Source organism: Miniopterus natalensis, chromosome 9, assembly GCF_054644295.1.
Source record: "Miniopterus natalensis isolate mMinNat1 chromosome 9, mMinNat1.hap1, whole genome shotgun sequence".
Classification (NCBI taxonomy): domain Eukaryota; kingdom Metazoa; phylum Chordata; class Mammalia; order Chiroptera; family Miniopteridae; genus Miniopterus; species Miniopterus natalensis.
The window spans coordinates 25,263,439-25,290,733 of NC_142089.1; the positions used below are offsets into that span (position 1 = coordinate 25,263,439).

At 44.6% G+C, this 27,295-nt stretch overlaps 2 protein-coding genes and 1 pseudogene across 3 annotated transcripts in view; 1 reads left to right on the top strand and 2 right to left on the bottom strand.

Moving 5' to 3' along the window:
• Positions 1-17: 17 nt before the first annotated feature.
• Positions 18-16,390, bottom strand: MED8 (mediator complex subunit 8). Of its 2 annotated transcripts, XM_016220154.2 has the most exons (8): positions 16,349-16,390; positions 14,743-14,861; positions 13,927-14,071; positions 13,270-13,410; positions 12,998-13,079; positions 12,395-12,643; positions 11,498-11,558; positions 18-2,504 (listed from the first exon to the last, which is right to left on the bottom strand). In XM_016220154.2, the coding sequence occupies exons 1-8, from the start codon at positions 16,352-16,354 to the stop codon at positions 2,498-2,500; spliced, it is 810 nt and encodes a 269-aa protein (XP_016075640.1). In that variant the 5' UTR covers positions 16,355-16,390; the 3' UTR covers positions 18-2,497. The 2 variants fall into 2 exon arrangements, with proteins under 2 accessions (XP_016075640.1, XP_016075641.1); XM_016220155.2 differs by lacking the exon at positions 18-2,504 and having other exon boundaries at positions 4,456-11,558.
• Positions 16,391-16,478: 88 nt separating this feature from the next.
• SZT2 (SZT2 subunit of KICSTOR complex) overlaps positions 16,479-27,295 on the top strand; it is a 51,388-nt gene continuing 40,571 nt past the window's right edge. Inside the window, exons 1-4 of the mRNA XM_016220151.2 lie at positions 16,479-16,581; positions 24,692-24,817; positions 25,119-25,292; positions 25,589-25,759. Of these exons, the coding sequence (XP_016075637.2) occupies positions 16,555-16,581; positions 24,692-24,817; positions 25,119-25,292; positions 25,589-25,759 (498 nt within the window). The 5' untranslated portion in view covers positions 16,479-16,554. The remainder of the gene's footprint in view (positions 16,582-24,691; positions 24,818-25,118; positions 25,293-25,588; positions 25,760-27,295) is intronic.
• LOC107542717 (DNA replication complex GINS protein PSF1 pseudogene) lies at positions 21,670-22,245 on the bottom strand (annotated as a pseudogene).

Here is a 27,295-nt window from a genome sequence, read left to right on the forward strand (position 1 = left end):
TGGGAGGTCTCTGGAGGAGGGAGCAACTGAGCATGGAAGCCTTCCCTACGAGCCTATAAATCTGGATCAGCCCCAGCACTAGGAGTCGCTGAGAGGATTTCGGGACATGGAGCTGGGAAAATACAAGTGGTTGGTGCGCAGCCGCTCTGCCTGGAATATGCCCAGTGGGAGGTGGTATGGTCAGAAGTGCTGAGTATTAGACGTCCGAGTGAACCCTTGTTACATGCTCTGCACATGTGTGCTTTGTGTCTGTTTGATATATTTATTTAAGAGCACTAAACTGTAACAAAGTAATTTGCTTTTTATTTAAATACACATGGGCGCGCGCGCGCGCGCATACACACGTGGCCTGGGGCAGGAACCGTGAGTCACTGGCTACACTGGCCTTCCAGGTAGTGAAAGCAGAAAAAAGGAAGTGAAGCTGGCTGCGACTGAATGTAGTATGAAGGCCAAATGGGACTGTTTGATTTTATTCTGGAAGCAGAAGGGAAACTGAAGATTTTTGAGGATACTATAATCAGGCTTGTATTATCAAATAATTCATCAAATATTTATTGACCACCTACCACCTGCAAGACTCTACTAAGTGCTGGTGACACATCAATGAATAAGGCAGAGCTGTCCCTGCATGGGGTCTACGATCTAGCCCAATCACTTCTCTCTGGCAGCCAGTATGAAGAGGGCATTTGGAGGGAGACCAGTGAGAGATACAGCCTGGCCTAGGAAGGTTTGGAAACTGATGGAAATGAAGAGGCAGACACTGTGGAGAGTTCCCCAAGTCAGGTGTCTATCTAGCTTTCCCTCTCACACACTCATCAACTGGACTGAATTCCTGGGGGTGAGGAATAGGTTTTAGTGAGATGCAATCTTTATCTCCAGTAGCTCCTGGAATAGTGCTTTGCATATAAGATCCAATAACTACTTATAGGATTGGATGGTATAAATGTGGATAGAATAAGGAATTCAAGGAGATGGTGGTTTGGGAGAAATAGTATGTTCATAAATGGTCAGACGTAGCTATATGGAAGCTCAGTCTTAGAGGTAAGAGATCAGAGCCAAAGTACACCTATGATCCATCCCATTAGTACCTGCCCTTAACAGAAAATGACAGAAGAATTCAACTATTCTAAAGGCTCAAACTTCACATTGTACTCTAAGGCATGCCCTCAGTCTCCCATTCTACCTGTGCCATTCTCCTCGGCCACGTCCTATGCTTTAACCATTCCCCAAGGATGTCAGCATCTTTCATACTCCCCACTTCTCTAAGCCTTGTCTCTTGACTCAATACAAGATAGAAGCAGCTCTCCCAGGCAGTAAATCATTCCCTCTCTCTTTTATCATAATCTTACTGCAGTGTAATTATCTGTATGCCCCCCATAAGTTCTTCTCAGCAGAGGCTATGTTTTAGTTGTCTCCGTCTCTAGCATCTGATCCATCATCCATCTGGGTCATTTGATCCTCCATAATGTTTGTTGAGTGAATATTAGAGTGAATGAGACAATGCAAGTAAAGTAAGGAGGTCAAGGGGCCCAGAGTCAAGTGAGAGGTTAGTAAGAATTCAAAAGCCAGAGGAGGGCGGGTGGGTGGAGGGGGAGAGATTAACCAAAGAACTTATATGCATATATGCACAACCCCAGGACACGGACAATGGTGTGGAGAGGGACTGGGGAGGGGGCTGGGATGGGGTGGAATGGGTCATTGGGGAGAAAAAGGGACATTTGTAATATTTTGAACAGAAGTAAATAATAAAAAATACAAAGAATTCAAAAGCCTTTCTACTTCCCTTAGAATAGCAGTATTGAGTCAATAAATATTTATTGAAAGCCTAATGTGTTTCACAAATACTTTCGTGGCTTCAGGGTCAGACCTGGCTCCAAAGGCCTGAGTTTAAATCTTCCAGTTAGTGCCTGTGTGACCTTCTGTAAGCTGCTGACCCTCTATAAAATGGGAAGGACAGCAGTCCCTATCTCATAGGATTGCTGTCAAGATGAAAGGAAATAACTCACATGAAGTGCTTAGCACTGTTTCTATCTCAACGTTTAGTAGACAAGGTGGGAGGTAAGCAATGTATCAAGGAGGTATACACTTGTATGTAGATTCATGAGCATTCATTTAACAAATGTTTCTGAAATGCTTACTGTGTACAAAGCACGATTCTGAGAGTGCTATTGAGAGGTTTTGGATTCATTGTCTATCTAGAGAGGAACTAGAGAAGAACAAAGCAGACCATTATAGACAATGAAACTGTCCCCGAGGCCCAATCGTAGCGATAGGGAACTTCAGCTATCCATGTATTCACCTGTATTCACCACATTGGCAAAAGACTATGGCAAGCCTTCAATCAGTGTTGAACATGAATGAACATGCCCGAAGACTTACTTTGTTCGGTTCCTGTCCTAGTCCTGGGAGAAAGCATCTTCAGCTATCTGATACAGACCACTTAGACCCAAGTCCTACCAAATGGCATCCCCATGGCTGTGGGACTTCTGTAAAACACTCACAGTCTAGTGGAGAAGACAGACACATGAATGAACAATTAGAGCAGCATGTGTTGAGCATTCCCATTGAGATAAATCCAGAGAGTTATGAAAGCATGAGGGTGGGGGTTAGTTCTTGAAGGCTTCACAGGAATGACACCTACACTGAGCATTAAAGGACACTTTATAGAAGGCAGGAAAAGGTATTCCAGGCAGAGGGAAGCATGTATGTGATGGTAATAGATGCTAGAGATGTGGCAGGTCTGGGGAGCTCTAGGTAGTTTGGTGTGGCTCCAGCTCGGAGGGCATATGGGTAAGGGCAGGAAACCTAGGCAGGAGTCAGTTTATGAAGAGCCCTGTATTCCAAGGTTCGAATTTTATTGTTTATCTTTTTCAGCCCTGGCTGTACACTAGAATCACCTGGGGAGCTTTTAAAATATTAACGCCTGGCTCTCACCTCCAGATTGATTTTAATGGTTGTTTTAATGGGAAGAGGCTTGAGCGTGTTTATGTGCTGTGAGGAAGGAAACAATGGGCTCCAGCATACACCTCACAGACTGAGATGTGTGGAAAAGAAGAGTAACTTTGTCAATGGACTGGAAGGAAATGGAACAGTGGGACTTGCCAGGAAGTTAGGCTGAAGGCCTTGGAGGTCAGAGGGTTCAGTGAAGGGTCCCCACATCAGGGGCAGGCTGATAAACTGGAGAAACTGGAGGGGTCCACGAACTCACAGTCTTTTTTTGTTATTATTTTAAAAAATTTATTGATTTAGAGAGGGAGGGAGAGAGAGAAACATCGATTTGTTGTTCCACTTATTTATGCATTCATTGGTTGATTCTTGTATGTGCCCCAACCAGAGATTAAACCCACAACCTTGGCGTATTGGAACAACGCTCTAACCAACTGAGCTACCTAGCCAGGGCCAGTAACTCACAATCTTGATAAGGATAAAGGTCCAGTGTTGCAGAGAAAGTATAGCTGGTCCAATAACTAAAATACCCCTTCCTTCCTGATAGGATGTGAGGTGACAATTTCCCCTGGGCCCCACCCTGACTCCCCTCCTCATGCACTGCTCTCTAAGGGGCCCTTCTCCACCCTCTTTCCCCAGAAGGCACAGATTTACTTTTTCCATGGGTTTGGTCTGAAAACTATCATCTGTATAAACTCTAACGACTCTATTCCCATCATTATTTTAGGTTTTATATGTTTCAGCAGAAAAATTAAAGGAAAGTAGGATCAAAGAAACAGGAATGGTAATAAGTAAAAAATAGAGTATGCCTGTATGCAAGTGAGTGAGCAGGTGGAGCAGAGTATGGGAGAGGGGGAGGGGGCATGGGGGATGGGGTGGGGGTGTATCCATCTAAGAACAATAGAAACTAAGAGTCTAGGCTGAGGGACAACGGGAGTGGCAGGTAGAGATGGAAGCAGCCTCCTAGGGGCTGTGTCAAGCTTCCCCATCCCCATTCTGTAAAGGACAAAGGGTACTTTCTACACAGTATTCACACAGGGGAGTTGAGAGGAGTGCCAAGTCTGTGAGGACAAGGGAGCGAAGATGAGGGTGAAGGGTTTGCCAGTTAATCATTCTACATGTCCCTGGGCCTTAGCCAGCTAGAAAATATTCACTGCCTAAGGCTGTGGGACCATGGCTTAAGAAACTGGAGCTGGAAAGACACCTGGCTGGCAGAAGGGAGAGACTGCAAACACTCATCATATCATCTGGAATTTGGGGGTTTGCCTGGATTCTTGAGAGGTCAGGGACAAGAGTGGGTAGCCAATATCATGGGTATCATAGTGTCCGCTGAACTGAAGAAACTCAGGTAGGGGGAAGAGGGTTGCGATAAAACCTGCAGGAAGAGCTCTGGAGAGAGAAAAGGGGAAGCTTTTGGGTAGGGGACAAACCAGGGGAAGTTATTAAAATGGAAAAAAGAGAGGGGGGAAAGAGAAAATGTAGCTTACTATGCAATACTTTCTCTGGAAAGCATGGGGCCAGTTGCTTTCCATGTGTTCTTATGGTTCAGTCCTGTAAGGTACTATTATCACTGCTTATCAGATGAAAAGAAGGGAATCAGAAAGGGTGAAGGATCTTCTAAAGGTCACATAGCAAGTGAGGTGGAAGCAAACAGGTGTTCTAGGCTGAGGGAAAAGTGTGAAGGGATGGATAGAGGAAAGCACAGGACTGGAATAGAGAACAGCAAGTGAATATGTTTGGCTAAAGGATAAGGTGAATGAAAGGCCTCTGTATGACAGAAGGTTAAAAAGTAGGTTGGCCCCATATCTTAAGTATTTTGAATGAGAGAATGAGGTGCTTCATTTGTATTGGGAGTGTCCCTGAAAATTTTTAAGAAAGGGCGTTGGTATAATCCCTATTGTTCTTTACAAAGATAAACCCAATGACAGTAAGCTCTATTATCAAGAGGAAAAGGAGACCAACTGAGAGAATAGCTCAGAAGCACACATGTGACGCAGTGAAGGCCTGATCTAAGCGATCAGAGTGAGAAGGAAGAAGAGGGGATAGAACAGAGAGGATCCAGAACTGACAGCAATGCTAAGTTGGTAATCCAGGTGAAGCAGGATGGAGGAAATGAATGCAGTTTGGGACATGCTCAGTTCAAGGTAAGACAGCACATTCAGCAGGCAATCTGAAACAAGTACAGTAAGCTCAGGAGAAAGGACAGGGCTTCAGAAAAACCCCAAGGACTCTCTGTAGAGATAAAACAATACAAAGTGGACTATGGGAGCTCTAATTTGGGTTGTATTCAGACATTTTCCCATCCCCCTACTTTCATTTCCTTTAAGGAATTCCTGCCCAACCCCACTGGTCCATGAATCATGCTGTTCTCCCCCTTCCCCCAGCCCAAGCTCCTAATGGCACAGTATCCGGGCAGGAACAATCAGGGTTTTTCCATGAGGTGAGCTATCCTGCTGTAGAGAAATGCAGCAACAGAGAACATAGAAATAGGAGCCCCAAGCCCCACTAGAGCCAGTCACCCTTTCCCTTCACATCTGCATAACCCAAATACAATTGGGTCCTCTTTTTTGTTTTTGGTTGAGCTAGTTTTATTGTGATGTGTTGCAATCAAAACAGTTTAATATACCATTCAATAAAAATGATATTGCTTAGGAAAGTAGAGGAAGAGGGGGATAGCAGTCAGCATCTGAGTGTTGACTATATGCCTGAGAGGCCTTGTATGCCCTTCAAAGAAGCTTGGACCTGATCCTATAAAAAATTAAGGTTAAATTTAATTTTAAATATGCTCAGTTGAAGGTAGCCTTTGAGGTGGAAACTGAGGTTCTTGGAAGTAAAGTAACTTGCCTAAGGCCACACAATAAGTAAGTGTCCTGGTCAGGATTTAAACTTGTAAATAAATAAACTGCAATGGCTAGGTACTGTAACGGAGGTTTGTGGAGGGTAAGGGAGAGGTATGATTTTAAGACTGGTCAATTGTACAGGGGTGGAGATAGTACTTGAACTGGAAGGATGAATTGTTCACTAGGGGAACACGGGGTTTGGAGCAGGAAAAAGAAAGGGCAGGCATTCCAGGTGGAGGGCAAAGTGTGTGTAAGCCACTGAGGTGTGAGACAGTACCTGACCCCCAGGTATTTCCTTATGGCTCTAGCTGAGAGTACTTATAGTTTAGTGGCAAGAACAGTGGGGTGTGCCATAAGAAAACAAGGCCTGAAGGTTGGGTGGTGAGTGTGAAGGGAAGAGAAGCTTGCATGGAGCTCTGGTTGTGATACTCAGTGAATTATACACAGCCACCCATGAAGGCCTGAGCCCAGGCCAAATAAGTAAGGACAATCAAGGAGAGAACTGATCATAGCTGCACAGAGAGATCTATGAGTGAAGGCCCTGTTTAGGGACAGAATGTAGGCAGGCCATGGAACTGAGTCTTTAGCTGGTTTGGACAGGGAAGAGATAGAGTATAGGAGGGATGAAATAGAACATTTCAGGTGAGGGAGTTTGTCATTTGGTCTCAAATAAAAATGATGCAATTTAAGAGACCAAACTGGGCTCTAATGGAGCCGTATAGGTGACAACTAAGTGGGAGAAAGAAAATTCACAAAACTAGATTTGAAAATGTCTTATCACATCAGGCAAGTCAGTGCCTGCTCCGCACTAGGTTCTAAGGAGACACTATGAGGTATGAAATGGTCATAAAGGATGCTTCCTGAGGCCAAGCTCCTGAGATGTGAGCACAGACAAGTCACAGAGGGGAAAAAAGGTTGCTTCTTCAGAGATATTGATCAATCATTGATTTAAGCAACAATTACTGAGAGCCGAGTTCTAGACACTACCTTGAGGATAGGTAATATTTACCAAGCTTCTACTATTATCAGGCACTATTCTAAGCACTCTGTATTAATCTGTTTAAACTTCACAGCAAACTATGAAATAGCATTATTATTTTATTCTCAAGAATAAAAAACCCCCTGGAGCTCAGAGAAGTAAATTAACTTGCTTAAAACCACACAGCTAGTTAAGTGGCACAGCTAGGATTCAAACCCAGGCAGTCTGGCTCTAGAACCTGCTTCTAACCCACATGCTACATTACAAATGCTGTAGTACATGACACACGTTATTTGTCAAAGATCACAACAACTCTTGGTTGGAAAAACTGGGATTCAAACCCTGACAGTTTAGTGTGCTTGAACTTGGGGGACAGTAAAGGGCAGCAGGAGCTAGAGTTAGTATGTACAAGGTACAAATGTGGAACATAAAAGAGGAGGTAACTGACCTTACCTGGTGGGAATGGCACTGAGTTGAGGACAGACTGGTTGTTGGAAAAGTTCAAAGAGCAGTGACTTGTGAGCTGAATTTTGAAGGATGATTGGGTATTCATCAGACAGAATGATGGGGCAGTGTTCCATGCAGAGGGACCAGTGGGAATAAAGAAATGGAGGCTACAAAGAGTCTGCTGCTTTCAGGAAACTTCGAGAAGTTTGTGTCTTGGGAATGGAGTGGGTGGCTGGGCAATACATAAAATAAGTCAGGGGGCTAGATCATACAGATTCTTTTTTGCCTTTCCAGGAAATTTGAGTTCTTTTCCAAACTTTTCCAGTGAAGTAAATGTAATGGCAAAAAAGAAAAAAAGGTAAATAAATATCCCCAGGGAATCTGGCGGCTTAGTCTGAAGCCTTTCAGACCATAGTCATTTGCCACACAATGACGTCTCTGAAAACAACAGACTGCATGTACAACAGTGGTCCCATAAGATTACAACAGAGCTGAAAAATTCCTTTCGCCCAGTAATGTCATAGCCATCATGATGTCACAGTGCAATGCATTACTCGCATGGTGTTTGTGGTAATGCTGGAGTCCAGTGTTTGTAAACTCTACAGTAGTGTACGGTAATGTCCTAGGCCTTCACATTCACTCACCACTCCCTCACTGACTCACTAAGAGCAAATCGCAGTCCTGCAAGCTCCATTCACTGTAAGTGCACTATGAAGGTGAACCATTTTTTATCTTTTATACTATATTTCTACTGCACCTTTTCTATGTTTAGATATACAAATACTTACCATTGTTACAACTGCCTACCATATTTAGTACAGTAACATGTTGTACAGGCTTGTAGCCATACAGGGTGGCAAATCCTTTCCAAATGTTAGCCCCTGTGTGTTCAAGGTCCTCAGGCCAGAGCCACATCAAGCCTCCCAATTAGGAACGTTGAACCCTCAGGGCTGAACCGAAAAGGGACCAAAGCCCCTGTCCCTACATCTGGCCTGTTGCTAAACTTGAATTGGTTATCCCCCCAAATCTGGAGCATATGGAAGACAATGTACATCCTTTACTAGTTTCTCTGGACAGTAATCAGGAGTTGACCCAGGGTGGGCGTTTGGAAGGATTCAGCCTCCGTCCTGACTGGTGCTGGGATCAGCTCATACGGCTCCTGTGTCCACAGGGCACAGAGAACACATTGTCCATAGGAGGATTATTCTGTATGAGAAGCTCAGACAAAGGGAGAGGTTGTTCTCAGCTGCCTGGGGGAGGTGAAAAGGGGGTGGGAAAAGGGACCAGCCTTACACTAGGGCATTCCTACAGAGTTCAGCTTCTTTCCTCCAGCTTAGCCCTAGTGCTAGGACCCCTTATGAAATTGGAAAGAGTACTTAGCTACAACGTACCTATCTTGGCTGTTTCCCAAGAAAGTACAGGTTAACTAAAGTAAGCTTGCTAAGTATACAGCAATAAACACCAGAAGCGGAAGAAAGTGGGGTGACTGGGGCAAAGAATAAAAGGGAGGTTCAACAATGACCTAATCACAGCCTTAGGACAGAACGCGAGGAGAAGTCCTAAGCAATGGGTGTCACAGACATTGATCCAGTATGCTCCCACCTTCAGCAGGATGAACCCAGTGTTGTAGTAGGATCTCAAGATTTCACAGCTTCTGTTCTTTCTCCAGATTAGACATAAAGCTGGAAGACAATCTCATTCTCCAGGGGCCCCAAGAGTAGGAGAAAGCAGAGCAGTCAGAAACTGAGGAATATTACCAGAATAGGGCAAGAGAGCCATCTTTTGCAAATCCTAAGTTTGAGCAAGTAAGCAGGTCATGTCTGCTTCTTCAAAGGAAACTCCATATATAGGGTGTTCCCCTAAAATGTATACACCCTTTGAATAATTATAAAGGCAGTGTTTATTAAAGTACATTTCATTTTCAAAATTGAGCTATCAGCTGTTAAAGTGTGTATACATTTTTTTGGGACACCCTGTATGTTCCTTCCTGAGGGAATGAGTTAGGAGTGGGATATACATACTCTCCACTGAGGTGGTTACTGGGTTGTATGGGCCCCAAAGTTGGAGATGCTACATAGGTTTGTGTGCTCCAGAGGATTTGGAGGTGGGGTGGGCTTAGAAATGAGAGTATGTGCTTTCAAAGTTTAGAATATAGAGATGTGAATGCCTCCAGGATAAGGGGTATTAGCTTATGGTCACAAGACATAGCTCAGGTCCTACATATGTTCCTGTTGGGGCAGAGGGATATTTCCATTCTTGGAGGAATCCATTTGAAATAGTATGGTGGGATGAAGTCACTATTAACCATAGACAACAAAAAAATGTGGGTTTGGTGCCTTTCAGCAGGAAGGAATCTTTTGGTGGAATAAAGGATAGCAGTTGCCAAAAGATGCTCCAGGGTTTAAAGCAGCACAGCATAAACCCTGGGCAATATAACAGCTCTGACATCACCAGTAAGAAGGGAAGGAATAAGAAGATAACATCTGAGTGAGCTGACAGAGCAGTAAGGCAGTACTGCTAAAGCGGAGAAAGGTCCGGCATTGCCTCAGAGCCAATGACAGGATTCCTCGTGCTGCTGTGTAACATGGTCAGTGTACTTTGGGGATACCATTTCTTGTCTTGATGGAACAAGAATGAATGTGACATCGGGGTCCACTTTTCCAGTCCTTTGCTGCCACAGACTGGCAGAATTCGCCTGCACTGAACAAATGCTGAAGTACTAGCGTGTGATGAAAGAAAACAGAAAAAAGGCAGCTGGAAGGCTGTCCTCATACCTCAGGACTTTTAGATAAAAGCTAATCAAAGATAAAACTTTTTAGGGAGAACAAATCAGAATTACCTTGAAGCAACCTTGACAGTCTCTGATATGGTCTCTGATCCCCATATAGCTCTCTCATAAATTGCTGTCAGATAAGCCTGACACAATGATCATTGAAATTTAAATAACTTTATCAGAGAAATCTCTTGGTTCCCTTCTGCTGACTCAACCCCGGCCTTTGCCTACAAAGGAGCAAGGAAAGCAGCTTAGACTGGAGACCCAAACTCACTCTGCTCTTCAGCTTTAAAAAAGCAGATATCCTGGCTGGTGTTGCTCAGTGGTTGAGTGTCCACCCACAAACCAAGAGGTCGCCGGCTCAGTTCCCAGTCAGGGCATATGCCCGGGTTGCGGGCTCAATCCCCAGAGGGGATGGCGTGTAGGAGGCAGTCAATCAATGTTTCTCTCTCACATCGATGTTTCTCTATCCCTCATCCTTCCTCTCTCCAAAATCAATAAAAACATATTTTTTATAAAAAGCAGGCAAAGGTACTGGTGGCTGGTGGCTGCCCCCTCCCACCATCAATCTGGCTCTTACTTGAGGCACAGGTTCAATGGTCTGGAGGAAAGCCATCCTGGCTGGAGTCTAGCAACTAGGCACATGATGAGGATAACCAAACCCCGAGGACAGTGTGAAGTGAAATTCCCCCTACCTCCAAAGTAAGAAAAATGAGTCTGGGGAAGAAGAGACTTTTCAGGTGCTAAGGAAAACACAGTCCTGCCTGATAAAGCCACTTTCTAAGGAAGTGCCCACCTACTGGCCTTCTACATCTTCTTTCATGTGTGCAGGGTAAGATAACGGACAGAAGACTTTGTGACTATTTCTCAGGTAAGAGCTAAACTGGCTTCTGAAAGGATGGAGAGCAGAGAAGGCCCAAGCTTTAGCGGAGTTTCAGGTAGACAGTTCATTTCAGCCCAGAAGTCTTATCACTTAGCTTGGAGAGATGGCCAGAATGGAACCTGGGCAGAGACAGTGTGGCTCTAAGACATAGAGGCTGCCACAGTTTCTAGCAGCATAAAATAAGCACAGGCTTTCAAACAGAACAGAGTGGTCCATGATCTTGTGTTCATCAGCTCACCACTGACATGAAGCAGTATCAGATCAGGGTCAATTCTGGATCAAGGATTGAGGAGGGCTGTAGGGGGAAGTGGCTGTAGAAACTATCATTTATTGAATACCAATAATTTTGTGTACTGTGCTAAGTGCTTTACATTAATTTTCTCGTTTTAATCCCCATAACAACCCTATGAGGTAGGCATTATTACCATTTACAAATAAGAAAACAGGCTCAGAAAAATTAGGTCACTTGCCCAAGGCCATACAGTTAGTCAGTGATAGAGCTGGGATTTGTATGTTGCTGAAAGCCCATGTTCTTTTATTGTACCTAGCTATGTCAGCTTTGCGCAAAATGCATTACTGCCCAAATCTGCAAAGAGCACGTGGGAGTGGAGGTTGTTGGCCACACTCACCGCTGGTAGGGATGCATTGAAGCTGACTTGATGTTGGTTTTTATTCCACTTGGCATTTTCCCTAAAAGGAACATGAAGAAAGACGCCTGAAGCATGGTAAGACTTTTATGATAATTCAGAAATGTGGTCTCTCAGGTTTCCTTCTGCCACCCCCTCTATCATCTCAGAACCTCTGTGGCATCTGACCCTGGATGGCAAAGCTCAGAGGTGTGGTTCCTCACCAAGCTCTCTACCTGAAGGTATCTAGGAGGAAAGGACTGATGGGGAGAAGAAGGGAAGGAGAGTAGAAGTGATCAGACTCCTGCTCACCTACTCCTAGAAGACATAGCTAAACCTGTGTGACCCCCATTTAATGTCACAGGTAAAAGAATATGTCCTTAATTTAATTGCCCCTTTTCTCAGACAGCTTGGAAGAAAATATCTCTTCTAGTTACTTGTATCTGAACTCCTCCAGACTGTTCTCATCATCACTAAAAGTGAACAGGAGAGACAGAATACAGAGAATACATGTAGCACTGGGAAACTTGCCTGCTTGTCATTTTCCAACCCATTTACCAAATGGTCTTAATTAAGGTCTGACCATCAGTTTCTCTAAGAAAAAACCCTGACAACACATCTAATATCCAGAGTAAATGGAACAGAAGAGTAGTTGAGACAGAGCTCTGAGATGGGGGTTGGAGGTGAGAGCAGTTTTTGTAATTCAAAGTTATTCTTCATTCTCTGGTGTCTGTTAGAGTCACAAATGAGACTTTTACTCCTAAAAATTGTTTTCTGGGCCACAGTCCAGGAGAACAGAAGAAAATCTTCAGCATTGGGGATGCTGGAGGCTCAGACAATTCAGCTTATTCCCACTTCCCTGCTCAGGGTCTGTCACCATGTCAATCCCTACCACCTTACCTGGTTGACCTGCCTGGGCCATTTGCACCCCACTGAGCATTGACTGCTGCTGGCTTGGAGCACCTGTCATCTGCACCTGCTGTAATCCAGAGGCTCCTGCAAGGATTGTTCCAGTTCCTGGCTGGCCTGGCTGGCCAGGTCCACTGCTGCCTGAGGGTCTCCAATTAGACAGTCCTTTTCCAAAGGCAACAGCTGCCACCAAGGCATTGGTGTCTGTAGGATTAAAGGTCTGCTTGTTTGGCCGGAGACCTGAAGAAAAAGGTAAATGAGGACCTTGAAGTATGCCTTTGGCCCTGGATTGAACCTAGCAGTAGGAAGACCATTATGAGTACCAGGGCTTAGAGTTCTGACTTCAGCAGCATCTAGACTCCCTGGTAGCCCAGAGGAAGAGCCAGAGGACGCCCATGGCTATCTTAGAATTCTCCCTTCTCATTTTGCCCATTTCTTCCATCTACTCCAGAGGTGGACTTAAACACAAAAGGCTAACAGAGTGGATGTCAGCTCATTCTTACGTCCTCACTTTACTATTATCAAAACCACCATTCCCATAAAAGTGATCTTATCCCTCTTTCCCTCTCCATTTTGCAGCCGATCCCTCCATACCTCCACCCTCTGATTCTCGTTCCTCTTTGTTGATTTTCTCCAGAAGGTTTGAGCACATTTTATTCAAGCTCTGGATCTGCTTCTGTAACACAAATTGGTACAGAGATTAGGGAAAGCAAGAAACGATTGTGGGGAAGTTGCTTTCTTGTGCTCTTCTAGGGGCAATTTACATGCAATCAATCATGTATCCCTACCAGACAGCAACTGTGAAGCCTAGCTTCTCATGATGGGACTTGGGGAATGGGGGGCAGCAGGCAGTGAATCAGTCCAACCTGAGCTACATCAGCACCAATGCGGGCAGCATCTGTTGTCAGTTGCTTCTCTTGCTCTTCGACCTCAGGGTCAGGCTTGGTTCTCAGATGGTCAGGGACCACCTCATGGCTGAAAACAGGTACTCGTCCTTCAGTCTGCCGCTGTAAAACACAGATTTTATTAATCATCCTAGGCATTCCAAGAAGATTCAATCTGGCCTGATATATAGTTCCTGCCATAGGCAAACAGTACATTTTCAGGGAAGATACAGCCTAAGACTTACAATATTTAGTTTCCTAAGACACTACACCCCTCATTCCACCTTTCATTTCTGTCTCCTCACACCCCTATCTCTACCAGACACTGGGGCAAATCTCTCTGCTATGTTTTCATCAGACACTAAAATATACAAAGTCACAAAAGAACATACTTTTTGCTCAAGATAGGTGTTGGATGAGAAAGGTCTTTGCCTTGGTGACATAGTCCTCAGGTTTATTTGGGAGTAGCTCCCCAACTCCAGAAGGACAAAAAGCATGGCCTTTAAAATACAGCCCTCACTTTTTATTGCCACACACTACTCCACATTCAGAACTTCTAGAATAATCAACCAACAACTGTGTTCTAGGTCCTTATCGAAGGACTTAATTTCCCAGGTTGTACCCTTTTCCTCCTCTTACCATGAGATCTTCATCACGGTCTGGGGACAACACCAGAGGGATGATGACCTGGTTACGGAACAGTGGTGTCTTTTCATGCTTCAAGACCTTGTTCAGAGTGTTCAACTGTCCAGAGAGCAAGGCAAAGCTGTCCAGGACAGAGGGCCTGGTAGAGTAAGAAGGTGTCAGAATGTTCTCAGTAACAGAATCTCAAAGGGGTCCCTCAGATTAGGAATACCCAGGCTCACCCCCAAAAGACTCAGCCCTATGGATGGACTGGGTAGGAACCAGGGTGGCTTATAGGGATTATGGGGTTAGGAAAGATGGACATACTTTCAGTTTCTGACACAGATGGAGAAAAAAGGCAGTTCATTATTTGAATGGGGTGAGGAACAGTGGCAAATAGGAACCATGGCTACACTGTTATCACTAAAAATACAGAAACTGAATAAAAGCCCTCAGTTTACTCAGACTTCCACACTTCATACTTCCACAGCAGGCTGGACTTAAAAAGACTCACCAACATCTATGGCAAGAGATCCAGTATGACCTTTGTATTCCTATTGTAGTGGGAGGACTTCTTCTCAGAGAAGTCAAAGGGTGAGACTCAAAAGCTAGAAAGAACCAAGGTTGGGAAACTAGGCATTTCTCTACTTCCTTGCCAGGGAGGCCCTAAATTACACTTCATTTGTTAAATGGTGGGAAACCCAGCTCATACCAAATCATAAGATGTTTGCAAACTGATAAATGGTTATATCACTGGAGGTGTCCTATTCACCAGGAGGCCTGGCCCCTCCACCCATGGAGCCCTCCCCAGATTACCCTGGCCACCCTTACCAGGTCAACCGGTCATACTCGTTCTCCAACTTGTAAATGAAACTCCCCAGTGAGTTCTTCAGATCAGCCACTTGACTCAGCAGTGCATCTAATGATGCCTCAAGCTGCTTCTCCTCCCTCTGCACCAATGGGAACAGATTGGTTACTCAGGTGAGTGCGAGTATGACACATACAAAGGAAGGCTGAAAAGTCAGGATGACAGTAACACTATTAAGTAACACAGGATCTCGTTGACATAGGAGAGTCAGGTTGTTTTCTATCTTTGGTATTTGGGTTACAGAGAACATCAACCCTTAGACCTTTCAACTCATTCACCTGACCTCAATTCCTCTTACCAACTGATTCCTTTCTCCATCAATCCATGCCTGGTTTTTCTCTGTATTAGGTACACTCTATTCTCTTTTATTGAGGAGTTTTCTCCAGACTTAATGTCTGGGTTTATTCTCTTTTGTGTACTTCTGCAACATATGCACTCCTCTGTCCCAGAACTTGCCTTGTGAGCCAGGCTGTTCTTGTCAATGGCACACAATCTCTGAGAAATCTACCTACACATTAAGGTTTCTCTGGACACTGGCTGGCCGTGAACTACCACCACACCCCCTGCCCCAACTCTTCATTTGCCCTCAGCATTTGATGTTTCAATCTCCTCCTTGCTGAATTAATCTGCACTCATTTTATCTCTGTGCAGCATTCCTGTGCCCCTTTCACAGGCTTCGTCAACCTGTAAACATTTACTGACAGGCTAAGGGGGTACAAGAAACTAAATGACAAATGAAAAACAAACAAAATGCATGGGGAAGGCTTGGGCTGGGGTGGGGATGGGATGGAGGGGGACAAAAAGGGAGAAAATGGGACACATCTATAATACTGTCAACAATAAACTACAATAAAATGAGCATGTCCTAAGCACGAGACAAACAACTGTTAATGCTGGGGGGTCTGGAAAGCAATTTCTTTCCATCTGTGGCCTCCAGGTTTACTTAATATCTTCATCCTTAACTACTATGGTGCACAGGTTAGGAAATCATGTGGCAAACTGGCCAATGTGCAGGGCAGGAGCCTTGATCTGGGTTCCACCCACGGCCTCAGATTATAATTAGCTTTTGGCGACTGAAGTCCCACAATTTCTTCATCCCTCAGGCTTCTCTCCAATTACAAATCCCCTGTTATTTCTGCATCCAACAGCGCCCATCCAACAGCCGAGGATGGGGCCGGGCTTGGGCTAACCCGCCACTTTCTTGAGTTGTCTTCCTTAGAATGCATCTCAACCTTCCCAAATTATAACTTGATCCTTTCCCTCAGCCCAGCAAATCAGTGCTGCTTCCTGCCTCCCGATTTAGCCATAGTCTATGTTTCCAGTCAGCTGGGTTTCCAACCCAGGTCATCTCCTCCCCCCTCCCCCCCTCCCCCCCTTCCCTTCCCTCCCCTCCCTTCTTCTCCCCTCTCCAGTAGGCCTCCCACCTCCACCCCACGTTCCCTGATGCGTCAGCCTCGGGCCCTGCCCCCTCCTCTCAGCCCCAACTCCTCATTCTCTCTTCTGTCAGGCTACTTTCCGCCCGGTTACCCTAAGCTAACTGGCAGTCAATAGCCCCAAACCGCTACTCACCTGCATCGTTGCAGCCGAGTCGGCGACAACAACCGCCTCTTCCGGTTTCCAAATCGACCGGTCACGCTGAGAGGGCTCCTTCGACCAATCAGAGAGCTCACAACTCGTCCCGCCCACCTACTTCCTGTTCCTGCCAGGTGCGGGGTGGCCGGGTCAAAGGTCACAAGCGGAACCTCTTTTGGCCCGGGCGGCGCGGGAGCAGTGTGATGGCCTCGGAGCGCCCGGAGCCGGAGGTGAGGGGCAGGCGGGCGCCGCGCTGGTCCCCGTCCGAGGGGGCGGGTCCGGCGGCCTGGAGCGGCCGTGGCCTCCTCCGAGCCCGGGGACACCGGGCCTCGGAGCCTGGGCGGAGACCGGCCCGGCCCCGAAGGCCCGTCGGGTGAACCGCCTTCCCGAGGTCCGCAGTTTCCTTCGGGGCTAGAAGAGAAACCCGTTGCTCTGTTTTGCTTACTGAAATTCCATCCACGTCGCCGACTCTAGGGCCCTCGGGTTCTCTGACCTGATAGTGGTATTAACAAAACCTGTGTTTTGATTTTCTGTTGCAGTTTCAGCGGGCAGCAGGGCGATAGACTGACTTTACCGGTTTCTGCATTTCTGCAAACATTGGAATCCCATTAACAGCATGAAATAACTTATTTCTAGCGCTCATGCTTAGGGAAAGCAGCTTTGGCTTCCTGAAAAGATTTTTGACTCAGAGTGAAACTCCGTTCCAGTATTGCACGGATAGCTAACTTGCACAGATAGCAAGTTTTGACTTCCCTGGTCCTGTTTCCTTCTTCGTAAAATACCTGTCTTATGGTGTGTTGTGAGGATCTCATGTGTTAAACCAGAAAGCACATTTGAGGTATCCATTAGGTGGTAAGGACCACGAAGGAACTTCATATATATACTTTGTGTTTATTACAAGGAAGGTGGCAATACTCTCCTATTCTCATTTACAGATGAGGAAACTGAAAAGTGAGGGAGGTGAATTACCCAAGCGCTACTCAGCTGGGAGTAGCAGAATTCTGGAGTTAGAAGGTCTGAGCATAAAATTGCTCAGATTTGGAAGGAACAACATCACTGGAAGTGTCCAATATTACGAGAGAATATATGAGGAGATGGGAAGAGTGAGGGGTGTGTATGATGACACAAATAGTAGTCATTACTTACTGAATGCTTGCTGCATACCAGGCACCATTCTAAGCACTTTGCCAATACCAATTAATGCTCTCAACCCTATGAAGTAGACATTGTTATCATCCCCAATTTTCAGTTGTGGAAACAAGCACAGAGATATTCAGAGAAACAAAGTTACACAGCTAGTAACTAGTAGAGCCAGGACTCCAAAGGACAGGTGGCCTGGCTCCAGATCTTATGTTCTTAACCATAATGTTTATGGTATAAATAATAAAATAGCCACAGGATGGTAAATTTCCAGTTCATTGGGATTTGATGTGATGAGTCCCAAGATTAAGTAGGAAACTGTGCCTTATTTAAAATAATCAGACATGTTCACAGGGATGGTGGAATAGCCTATGCATCAGAAATACCAGTATTGAGAAAAAAACAAGAATTTGTAGTCTATTTTGTTATGGATTAAAATGCAAGGGGAAAAAATGGGGAAATACAACATACTTTCTAGGCAGACAGTCTAAAACAGCACTGTCCAATAGAAATCTAATGCAAACCATATATGCAAACTTTCTAGTAGCCACATTTAAAAAGTTAAAAAGAAAAAAATTTTAGTAATACATTTATTTAACCCTATATTTCCAAAATATTACTTCAACTTAAATATTTTTAAATTATGAGATATTTAACATTCTTTTTTTTGGTACCAAATCTTTAAAGTGCAGTGTGTATGTTGCACTTCAGCACTTGTCATTTTGGACTAGCAACACTTCAAGTGCTCAGTAGCCCTATATAGTAGTAGCTACCATGTTGAATAGTGCAGATCTAAAGTAACTTGGAGTCAAAACACTCCTGGGAGTCTCATTCGGTCAACAGTTAAGCATTTGTTAAGTTCTTGATTTGCATTTCTGAAAATTTTATCTCAGGAAGTAAAGAGAGTGAAAAGTTCTTGTGCCCCTGGGCAGAAAAGTGACCGACTTTTAGGGTTGTTACAATCCCAGGAGAGAAAGATTGGACGTGTATTTAAGAAAGCGTTCATTCTGGAAATACTTAAAATACTTTGAGTGCTGTTATGGACTTAGAATTGTGCTAATTATCAGGGTGGATATGGAGCAGTGTAAGACATGTTCCCTGTTTTAATGGAGTAAACAAACACTGAATTGTGATAAGTGCTGCAAAGGAAAAATACAGAGTGAATGAGTAAATTTAACAGTGGTTCTTAACCTACTTTTGAAAGAAGAGGTCGGGGCTGGGGTGAATCAGGAAGTCACTTCAGAGGAATGACATTTAAGCCTTAAGAAGGAGAATTTAGCCATGAGAAGAGGCAGAATGCATTACAGGCAGAGGGAATAGTGAAAATCCTAAGGTGAGAAGGAGCTTAGAGCCTTCAGAGACTGAGAGGAAGCAGCTGCTAGTGTGGGTACAGTGTGACAATGAGAATAACTAACAAAGTGCTTACTAAATGTCATCTAATACTTTAAAAAAATCCCCATGAAATAGGTACTTTTATTACTCCCATTTCACAGATGAGGAAACTAAGGCACAGAGAATCTAACTTCACCAAGACCTTATACTAATAAGCAGCAGAACCAGCGTTTGATCCTAGGGACTCTAACTCAGGGGGAGATGGGTGAGAGATGAGGCTGGAGCAGATTCAGGTTGAGGCCATGCTAGAGTTTCAGGACTTTATCATATGTGTAGTGGTAAGGAAGCTTCAGTTCAAGGTAGGGAAAGTCTACATTTTTCATGGGGCTCTTAACAGAAAACAGCACAAGGCTTGGATTACATCTTAACCACAAAGAGATGGATGCAAAAAACAACAAATTAGTGAGACGGGAATGTTTCCTTTATGCTGATATACATGATATGCAGCGCAGTACCTGATAATGTTTTATTCATCTTGTCATAAATGGTATGTAGGCCTCAGTAAATGGTCCAAAGAATGATAGGCTTCCTCTATCATTGTTCTGACTCTCCTGTTTAATTGCAACAGTATCTTTATGAAGTAGATATTCTTATCTACATGTTATCAATGAAAAAAAACTGAGGCCTGGAAAAATTAAGTAACTTGTTCAAGCTCACCCAGATAGTACTAGTAGAACCAGATTTGATTCCAGATCTCTTGACTCCAAAACCCTGCTTTCTCTTTGCCAAACTACTCCAAGAGTAATGCACTTCAGACTCGGGGATTAAATGTTAAGGACTTGAAGCTCTGTGAGTGTAGACACTGTGAGAACACAACTCATTCAGGGATTCTCAAACATTAAAATGGAAGAATCACTTGGGGAGCTTGTTAAATGTAGATTCCTGAACCCTATCAACTCTAATTGGTTTGGTTTGGACTGGTGCCCAGGAATCTGCATTCTAATAAGCTCCTCAGGTAATCCTGGTGCAGCTGGCCCTTGGATCACACTTTGAAAAATAACATTTGAGCTGCTTAATCTTTTTAAGTCTTCTGGTTCTGACAAATTACATCTTGAATGTGAAGAAAACGTAAAGATATTTTGAAAATGTGGTTGTTGACTTTGAAGGATCACCTCTACTACCTCTGTAGCTTTCTAAAGAAACTTTCTCTTGTAATTTGAATAAGTAAATAAATAAAATTAAAAGCACATAAATTCTATATTGTAAACTGGTGGGTGCTATGAAGAACTATAGACTGCTTTGTGAATGCCCAACAGAGATCCCTAACAGTGCAGGAAATCATGGAATTGCCAAGATTTTAGTCCTAGAAGATAGAGTGACCAAATGTCCCCAACAGTCCTTATAATGTTGACCTGTGGACATTGCTCTCCACTCTTATAATTCTGGCTCAGAATAGGCCACAACTCCTTCCCTTAGTGTCCTCTTGCATAGCTGAAACAAGCTGGCATTTAAAAAAATTCTTTACTAACTACCAAAGAAGAACAAAAGGAAAATGGTATCGAGATTAGTGTTAAGATTTTCTCACTCTGAGAACAATTGTACTGATTATGATTAGTTCTAAATATCAAGTTTGCTTTGCTTAGAACATAGAGTGAATTCACTTATTCAGCAAAATTGCCAGGCACTGTACTAGGCTCTGGGGATAGGGTGATAAGCAGAAAGGACTGCTAAATTGGGATATTCTTCCTGTTGTTATGTGTTTTTTTGTTTTGTTGTTTTAATTGATTTGGGTGGGGGGGAGACATCAGTTTGTTGCTCTGCCCATCCATGCATTCATTGATTGATTCTTTTATGTGCCCCGACCTGCAATCAAAGCCACAACCTTGGTTCATCAGGATAGCTCTCCAACCAACAGCTACCTGGCCAGGGCGGGACATTCTTCCTGTTCTGATAATACTCTGAGCCCCAGCCTATCCTTTTTTAGATAAGAACCTCAGCATAGTCAATTCATGCACAAGAGTGGTGGCTAATATCACACCCACACCAGCTCAGTTGATCCTCCGGGAGAGGTTGCCTGGGTTAAGAGTGTATCCCACTCTGAGACCCTGGATCAGAGAAAGAGAGGGCAAACAATTGCTTCAATTTCTTCATTGCCAGTAGACCGCTTTTCTGATTTTAGGGGCTTGGCAATAAAACTAATTTGATGGGACCTTTTGAGGAGGTTGTGGTTAGGCGTGATGGTAAATAATTATGTCAATTTTTTCTAGCTAATTTGGAAATCATTATGCCACTTACTGGTTTTTGATGCTACCTTTGTCACCCTTGACACCTTTTTGTCACTTTCCTCCTCCCTCCTCACTTCTGATTAATCACCAGTTCTTATCTGTCTTATTCTAAAGATCCCTTAAAATACAACTAAGCTCACTTGTCTCAAAGATTAGTTCAAGCTGACTTTTGTTTGTTTTTCATAACAAGACTTTCTCAATGAAAGGCAGTGGTGGTTTTACATTGTAGCACAACTCCTGTCTGGGACCATTCTCAAGCAGTTCACAGAATGGTTGCTTTGAGTAGCTCTGGCCTAGACTAGTATCATTTCCCATGGTCAGTAGGGAAACTTTTTGAGTCACATAGTAGCCAGAGGGAAACTTTTTTTGTAACTGTAGGAATGTTATAGATTACAAAAAAAGAGAAGGAATCCATTCTCAGCCCAGTATTCCTGGTTATAGTAAGAATGTCTATAACTTTGAAAACCAAAGGGGTGGGGGCAAGGGTGAGTGGAGAAGTTTGTATGGGTGGGTTCAGCCTCATGCCACAGGGAAGCTTGGCAGTGCCTCTGTGTTAGGTTACTACAGGACGTGCTCCAGGACACCTTGTCTAATCAGCTGCTCACGCTTCCATCCAGGTAGAAAGTGCTGGTGGTTGTTTTTTTAATAGAACTGAAGTACCATTATCAACTTCAAATTCTCCATAGCCTTTTAGACATCATACTTCAGTATACAGGCTTTTGGGAGATTTCATATCCTGTGTAATATCCAAACCTTCATCTCCTCTCAATGACCTCATATAAGTAGCAAGGGACTTTTTATAATGATTGAACCAGGCCATTTCTTCAGCAGACATGTGATATCGTAAAGCATTGGCAAAACTGCTATATTTCCACCTGAGTGGATCATACAGGTATGCTACAATGCAGCATCAATTTCTTAGCAAAGAACTGTCGAAATTTGATAGTTGGTATCAAATCACTTCGTCCACCTGACTTCATTTCATTGGTTTTGTTCATGTAAAGCTTTCCTCTGCGGAACTTGCCTGAGCCCGTCCTCCTTTTTCTTTTTGTTTCTATAAACCTTCATAAGGGCATTTTCAGGGTGTGATCCAGATTGGGTTTCCAGCCTTAGTGGAAAGTCAGAAAGCCTGGTGTGGGAGCAGAGGGAACTAACTTTCTGCTGCGGTTCTGGCTTGGTGGATGCTCCCTTTCTGGCCAGCGTCCTTGCGGGTTCAGGACACTCATCTTTGAGAAGACGCTGGCTGGCTCCTCAGGCGAAGGACGCCCCACCCTGGGTCCAAGCCCAGACCCCAGCACAACGAGAGTCAGCCACTCAGCCTTGCCACAACCTTGACACATGGTGCAGTTATGTCTTGCTCCAAGATCCACAGGGAGTTGTGTGTGTTTTTAATACTTTTTATCGATTTTTAGAGAGAGGAGAGAGAGAAACATTGATGTGAGAGAGAACATTGATTGGCTGCCTCCTGCGTGACCCCTGCTGGGGACCAAGCCTGAAACCTGGGCAGGTGCTGTGGCCAGGAATCGAACTGGCAACCCTTTGGTGCATGGGGACGACGCTTAACCAACCGAGTCGCACCAGCCAGGGCCAGAGGGAATTTTTTGAAGCAGATACGTTACTGCCCTACTGAAAAAAAGAGTTGGGTAGCTTGACCTAACTCAGGATAAAAGCCAGAATCCTAGCCAGGGTCTACTTCAGCCCAGAGTAGGGAAGCAGTGTGATAGAGAGTAGACTTTCCCAGCGTGTGATCCTAGATGGTGTACAGACAACACAGAATAACGCTGAGTCACAGCAAAGCATTGTGTAAATTAGCATTTTGTCTTTCTGATTGTGTCAGAGTATCCTTTCGGCTTGTAAACTGTCAGGTTCCTTCTTGTGACCACTCTAAACCTTTTCTGCTCTTAAGTCCCTAGTTTAATCCATTTATCACTCTCAGATGGGCTTTGCAACTCCTCAGGCCCGAGTTTGACTTCTGACCCTGTACCTACTAATGATGTTAAGTCACTTAACTTTTTTAGGTCTCCGTTTTCTGTTAAGTGTATTGTGTGAAGCCTGAATGGGCTTACCTATGTAAAGACCCTAGTGTTGTGCGTCTGGTAATAACCTGTAATAGTTAAATTGTGTTCTATTCTTACTAAGTACCAGGCACTGTGCTGAGTATTTCATATATATTACTTCACTTAATCTACAGAACAGAACTATTAGATTAGTATTAGGATTATCTCCATTTGACAGATGAGTACACCGAGGTTTAAAGAGGTTAACTAATAAGTGGCTGAATTGGGATTCAAACCTAGGCTGTCTGAATCTGAAATTCTTGCACTTAACCTCTACAGTTTTACTATTGAATATATTTTAGGTGCTCAATAAATATGAGTCCCTCTCCTCTTTTTGCCTTCTACTTTCATCCCTGCCACTTCCCAGTATCTGTTTCTGTATCTTTTTATGCTTGCCCTCTGTCTTAGAGAAGACTTCCTTCATCTTTAGTCATTGCATCTCCGTTCTCCATACTCTTCTCTGACATTAGGCACCCTCTATTTTTGCTTCTCCAGAGCTATTTCGATCTGTCCTCCATGCATATTTCCCTATTTTGGGGCAGGAGAGGGGGCCACTTTCTTTCAACACCACATTTCTCAATAGGCAGTCATTAACTTCTTTCTGTTTATTTCTCTACCACTCTCTCCAATCCTCACAGCCTGGCATTTTCCCCTTCACCAGTCAGGGACACAGGAGGAGAAATTTTCAATTTGTCTAGAACAGGAGGAGAGTAATCTCTTCATCTGAGGCAAGAGGAAGGGAGTAAAGCAGTGTTACATATAAAGATTAATCAGGAAGAAATGTTGGGGGAGTTCAGACCATTTGACCCTTATTTTCTCTGTGAAACAATAGGCACATTTATCTGCCAGGACTACAGGAGCTGAGGGATTGGAAAACCCTCTAAGAGGAATAGGAAAGGTTGCTGACCAGGGAGAAGTAAAAGGATTGGTAAAGGCCTGCCAGAGGTGGCAGCTTTCTCTCTGTCAGAGCAGCTGGTGTGGCACATGTACGGACAAGGGAGAATGTCCACTTCAGCCCAAGTCAGCATTTGGCAGGGCTCACGGAGTAAGGACAAGACATGGGCAAGGGAGCTGATGCTTGTCAGGACATTGAACCAACTGTCCATAAGGCAGTGGAGGGAAGGAACTAGAGTGCTGATAGCTGGCAGGTGTGGGGGTGGGAGATTGTGACCCACAGAAGTTTGATTTTGAGGTACTCATTCAGCAGGCTTACCATTTACCAGTGACGGTTCCCCTAGTTCCTGCTGTCGTCAGGGATTATCAGGAGGAGCTATCTGGCATTATTGAGTGTCTGCTCTATTTTAAGCAATTTGCCAAGCACAGGGACACCCAAAGAGAACAAGATACAATTCCTGCTCTCGGGGAGCTTATAGTTCATAGGAGAAACACATAAACATTTGCTAATGTGTAAAGGTCAGTCCATCTACATAGATTGTGAGCTCCTTGGACAAGTTATTTGCACAGTGATTTGTATGTATGAGAACTCAGTGAATTTTTATAAATTTATTAATGTCTCTTTGTCCCAGGTGGAAGAAGCTGGACAGGTGTTCCTGTTGATGAAAAAGGACTATCGGATCTCTCGAAATGTTCGCCTGGCTTGGTTTCTCAATCACCTGCATCAAACTGTGCAAGCCACACCCCAGGAGATGCTGGTGAGGCCCAGAGATACGCAGGATGCGAGGGGCTGGCTCAGAAGATCTGTTTTTTTAAGAGGATACTGAAAAGAGGCAGTAGGGGAGACTAACTCTGGGTGGGGCAAGTCACTTTGACTTTGCCACAAGATGATTCCACAGGGGAAATTTTGTTTCATAATTTTCCAGATAGGAGGAGTATATGTTGGGTTGCAGCAGGTGGAGCCAATGGTGTTTCATTTTGGTTATGGAAGTTCAGGTCCTGGGAAGAAAGGGGTGACTCTTCCTGACCCTTTCCTTTTCTCTTCATCCCAATTGCCAGCTTCAGTCTGAGCAGGAGTTGGAAGTCCTCAGTGTCCTGCCCCCTGGGTGGCAGCCAGATGAACCAGTGGTCCCAAGGCCATTCCTCCTTGTACCTTCCACTCAGGTCACCTTCTTGGCTTGGCAATATCGATTTGTCATTGAGCTGGACCTTAGCCCATCTACTGGCATTGTGGTAAGGGGCTGTGGGGAGACAGTGGGAGAAAGGATGGGGTGGGGGTGAGGAGGAGAGAGAAGGAAAGGCTTGGGAGAAATGAAAAATGGCCTTATCCTACCATTGTGGAAGGAGACAGGCCGTGAAGGAATGATGGGTGTTTAAAGACAGATCCCATTCCAGCGGTGGCACTGTGTTTGGGAGTGTGACCAACTGAAGATAAGAGTCCCGCTGACCCATGGAAGCTGCTTGTCTCTCGCCTCTGTCCATGGCTACTTTGCTCACTCTTGAGAGATCTTTGTGTGCATTGCCCTCAGGATGACTCCACAGGGGAGATCTTGTTTGATGAAGTTTTCCATGCCCTCTCCCGCTTCCTCCGTGGGCTGCTCCAGCCCCTCCGAGTGCCTGGATCCTGCATCGACTTCCAGCCTGAGATCTATGTAACTATCCAGGCCTACTCGTCAATTATTGGCCTGCAGTCCCACCAGGTATTGCATCCTTTCTCCAAGTTTGTACCTCAGACCTCATTTCTGATAGCCCTGTGACCAAGTCCTTATCCTGTCTCCACTGCCTGCACCCACAGTCCCCAGCTCTGCGAGTTTCTTAAACTTGTTTCTTAGTCATCTCTATGAGCCTCTCTCCTCTTGGAAAGAATCAATTCCTCTGGTCTTAAAGAGCCTTCCCATAAGCTTTAGGTCAGTTGGCATTGATTGGACAAATTCCTCTCACCCCTCCTGTAAATCTCTGGCTCTGGCCACTGGATTTCTGTTTTCTGCGTGTCTCTCCCCCCACCTTCAGTTTCATCAGGTTTGTTGGTGTCCTGACTCCTGGAACTAACCCCAGAAGATGGTCTTTAGGAATAGTTTTATGATTTTGAAATATAGCTAATATCCAGGAACATAATTTCTTCCAAGGACTGAGGTGGGTCATTTCCCCCGAGAGCCCTATAAAGTGTCGGGTGTAATGCTGACCATACAGATGATTACAAGGCTTATCCCACACCCAAGCAGGCTATCACAAAACACTGCTTTTGGAGAATGGCCAAGTCCCTTACTGGAATAGCTGTTTTGGGCTTAGATAAGCATGGCCCAGTTTCCCCTCATCTGCTCTTAACTACCCTCGACTCGCTGGTAGGGGCTTCCTCTGAAACTGTGCCTGATGGCTACATTGTCACCTTAGCTGTCCAACTGGCTTTGAAAGACAAGGATGCAAGTCACAGCATCTGAGTGTGAAATATACAGGGCAATTGGTGCTCACCTGGATCCAAGCTCTCTGCCCTGGATTAAAGGGCTCTCCTGGTACAGCTGTTAGGACTGCTGGTCGTGGGCTCCGTCCCCAGAGAGAGGACAGACTTTGTAGGGGCTGATAGCCTAGCCAGGGAAAACATGGGTTTTAGGTAATCACTTAACACTTTGGTTGCGTTTGGCAAACACTTGCTGAAGCCTGATCTATTCCAGGCCTAAGCTAAGTCCTGGAGACACAGATGAATCAGACTCTGTCCCTACCTGATGGGAGGAAGAGTTAAGAGTTTAGTGGAGGACACTGATATTGAAGGAGGTAATTTCAGTGGAATGTGATAAAGACACTGATAAGTTATGACTCAGGGGCTTTGGGAGCACTGTGAGGGAGCATCCAGCCAGACCTGGGGCAGAAACTGAAGACTTTGGGACAAAGAGGCATTTAAACTGTATCTTGAAGGAAGTATTGAAGTTATCCATTCAAAGACACTGAAATGGGCTTTCTAGTCAGAGGGACCAGCAAAAGCAAAGACATAGAGCTATGAAACTGCTCTCAGGTACAGGTGTTCTAGGGGACCAAATGTTACTTAGTTTGACACAGTAAAGTCTGTGGAGGTGAGGGGGTAAAGAAGAGACTAGAGAGATAACAGGGTGCAGAATTATGAAAGACCTTGAATGTCATGGCTAAGAACTAGTACTTGATTCTTTCGGGGAATTTGGTGTGGTAGTGGAGAGCGCTGGATCTAGAATCACATTGCCTGTATTTGCTTCCTGGCTGTATCACTT

What these genes read in the sequence shown, in the direction of transcription:
- MED8 (XM_016220154.2), bottom strand. An exon ending in GAGTATGACCGGTTGACCTG is followed by an intron (nt 14,072 to 14,742) that starts GTAAGGGTGGCC and finishes TTACTCTACCAG; the next exon opens with GCCCTCTGTCCTGGACAGCT. An exon ending in ACGAGAATCAGAGGGTGGAG is followed by an intron (nt 12,644 to 12,997) that starts GTATGGAGGGAT and finishes CTTTTTCTTCAG; the next exon opens with GTCTCCGGCCAAACAAGCAG.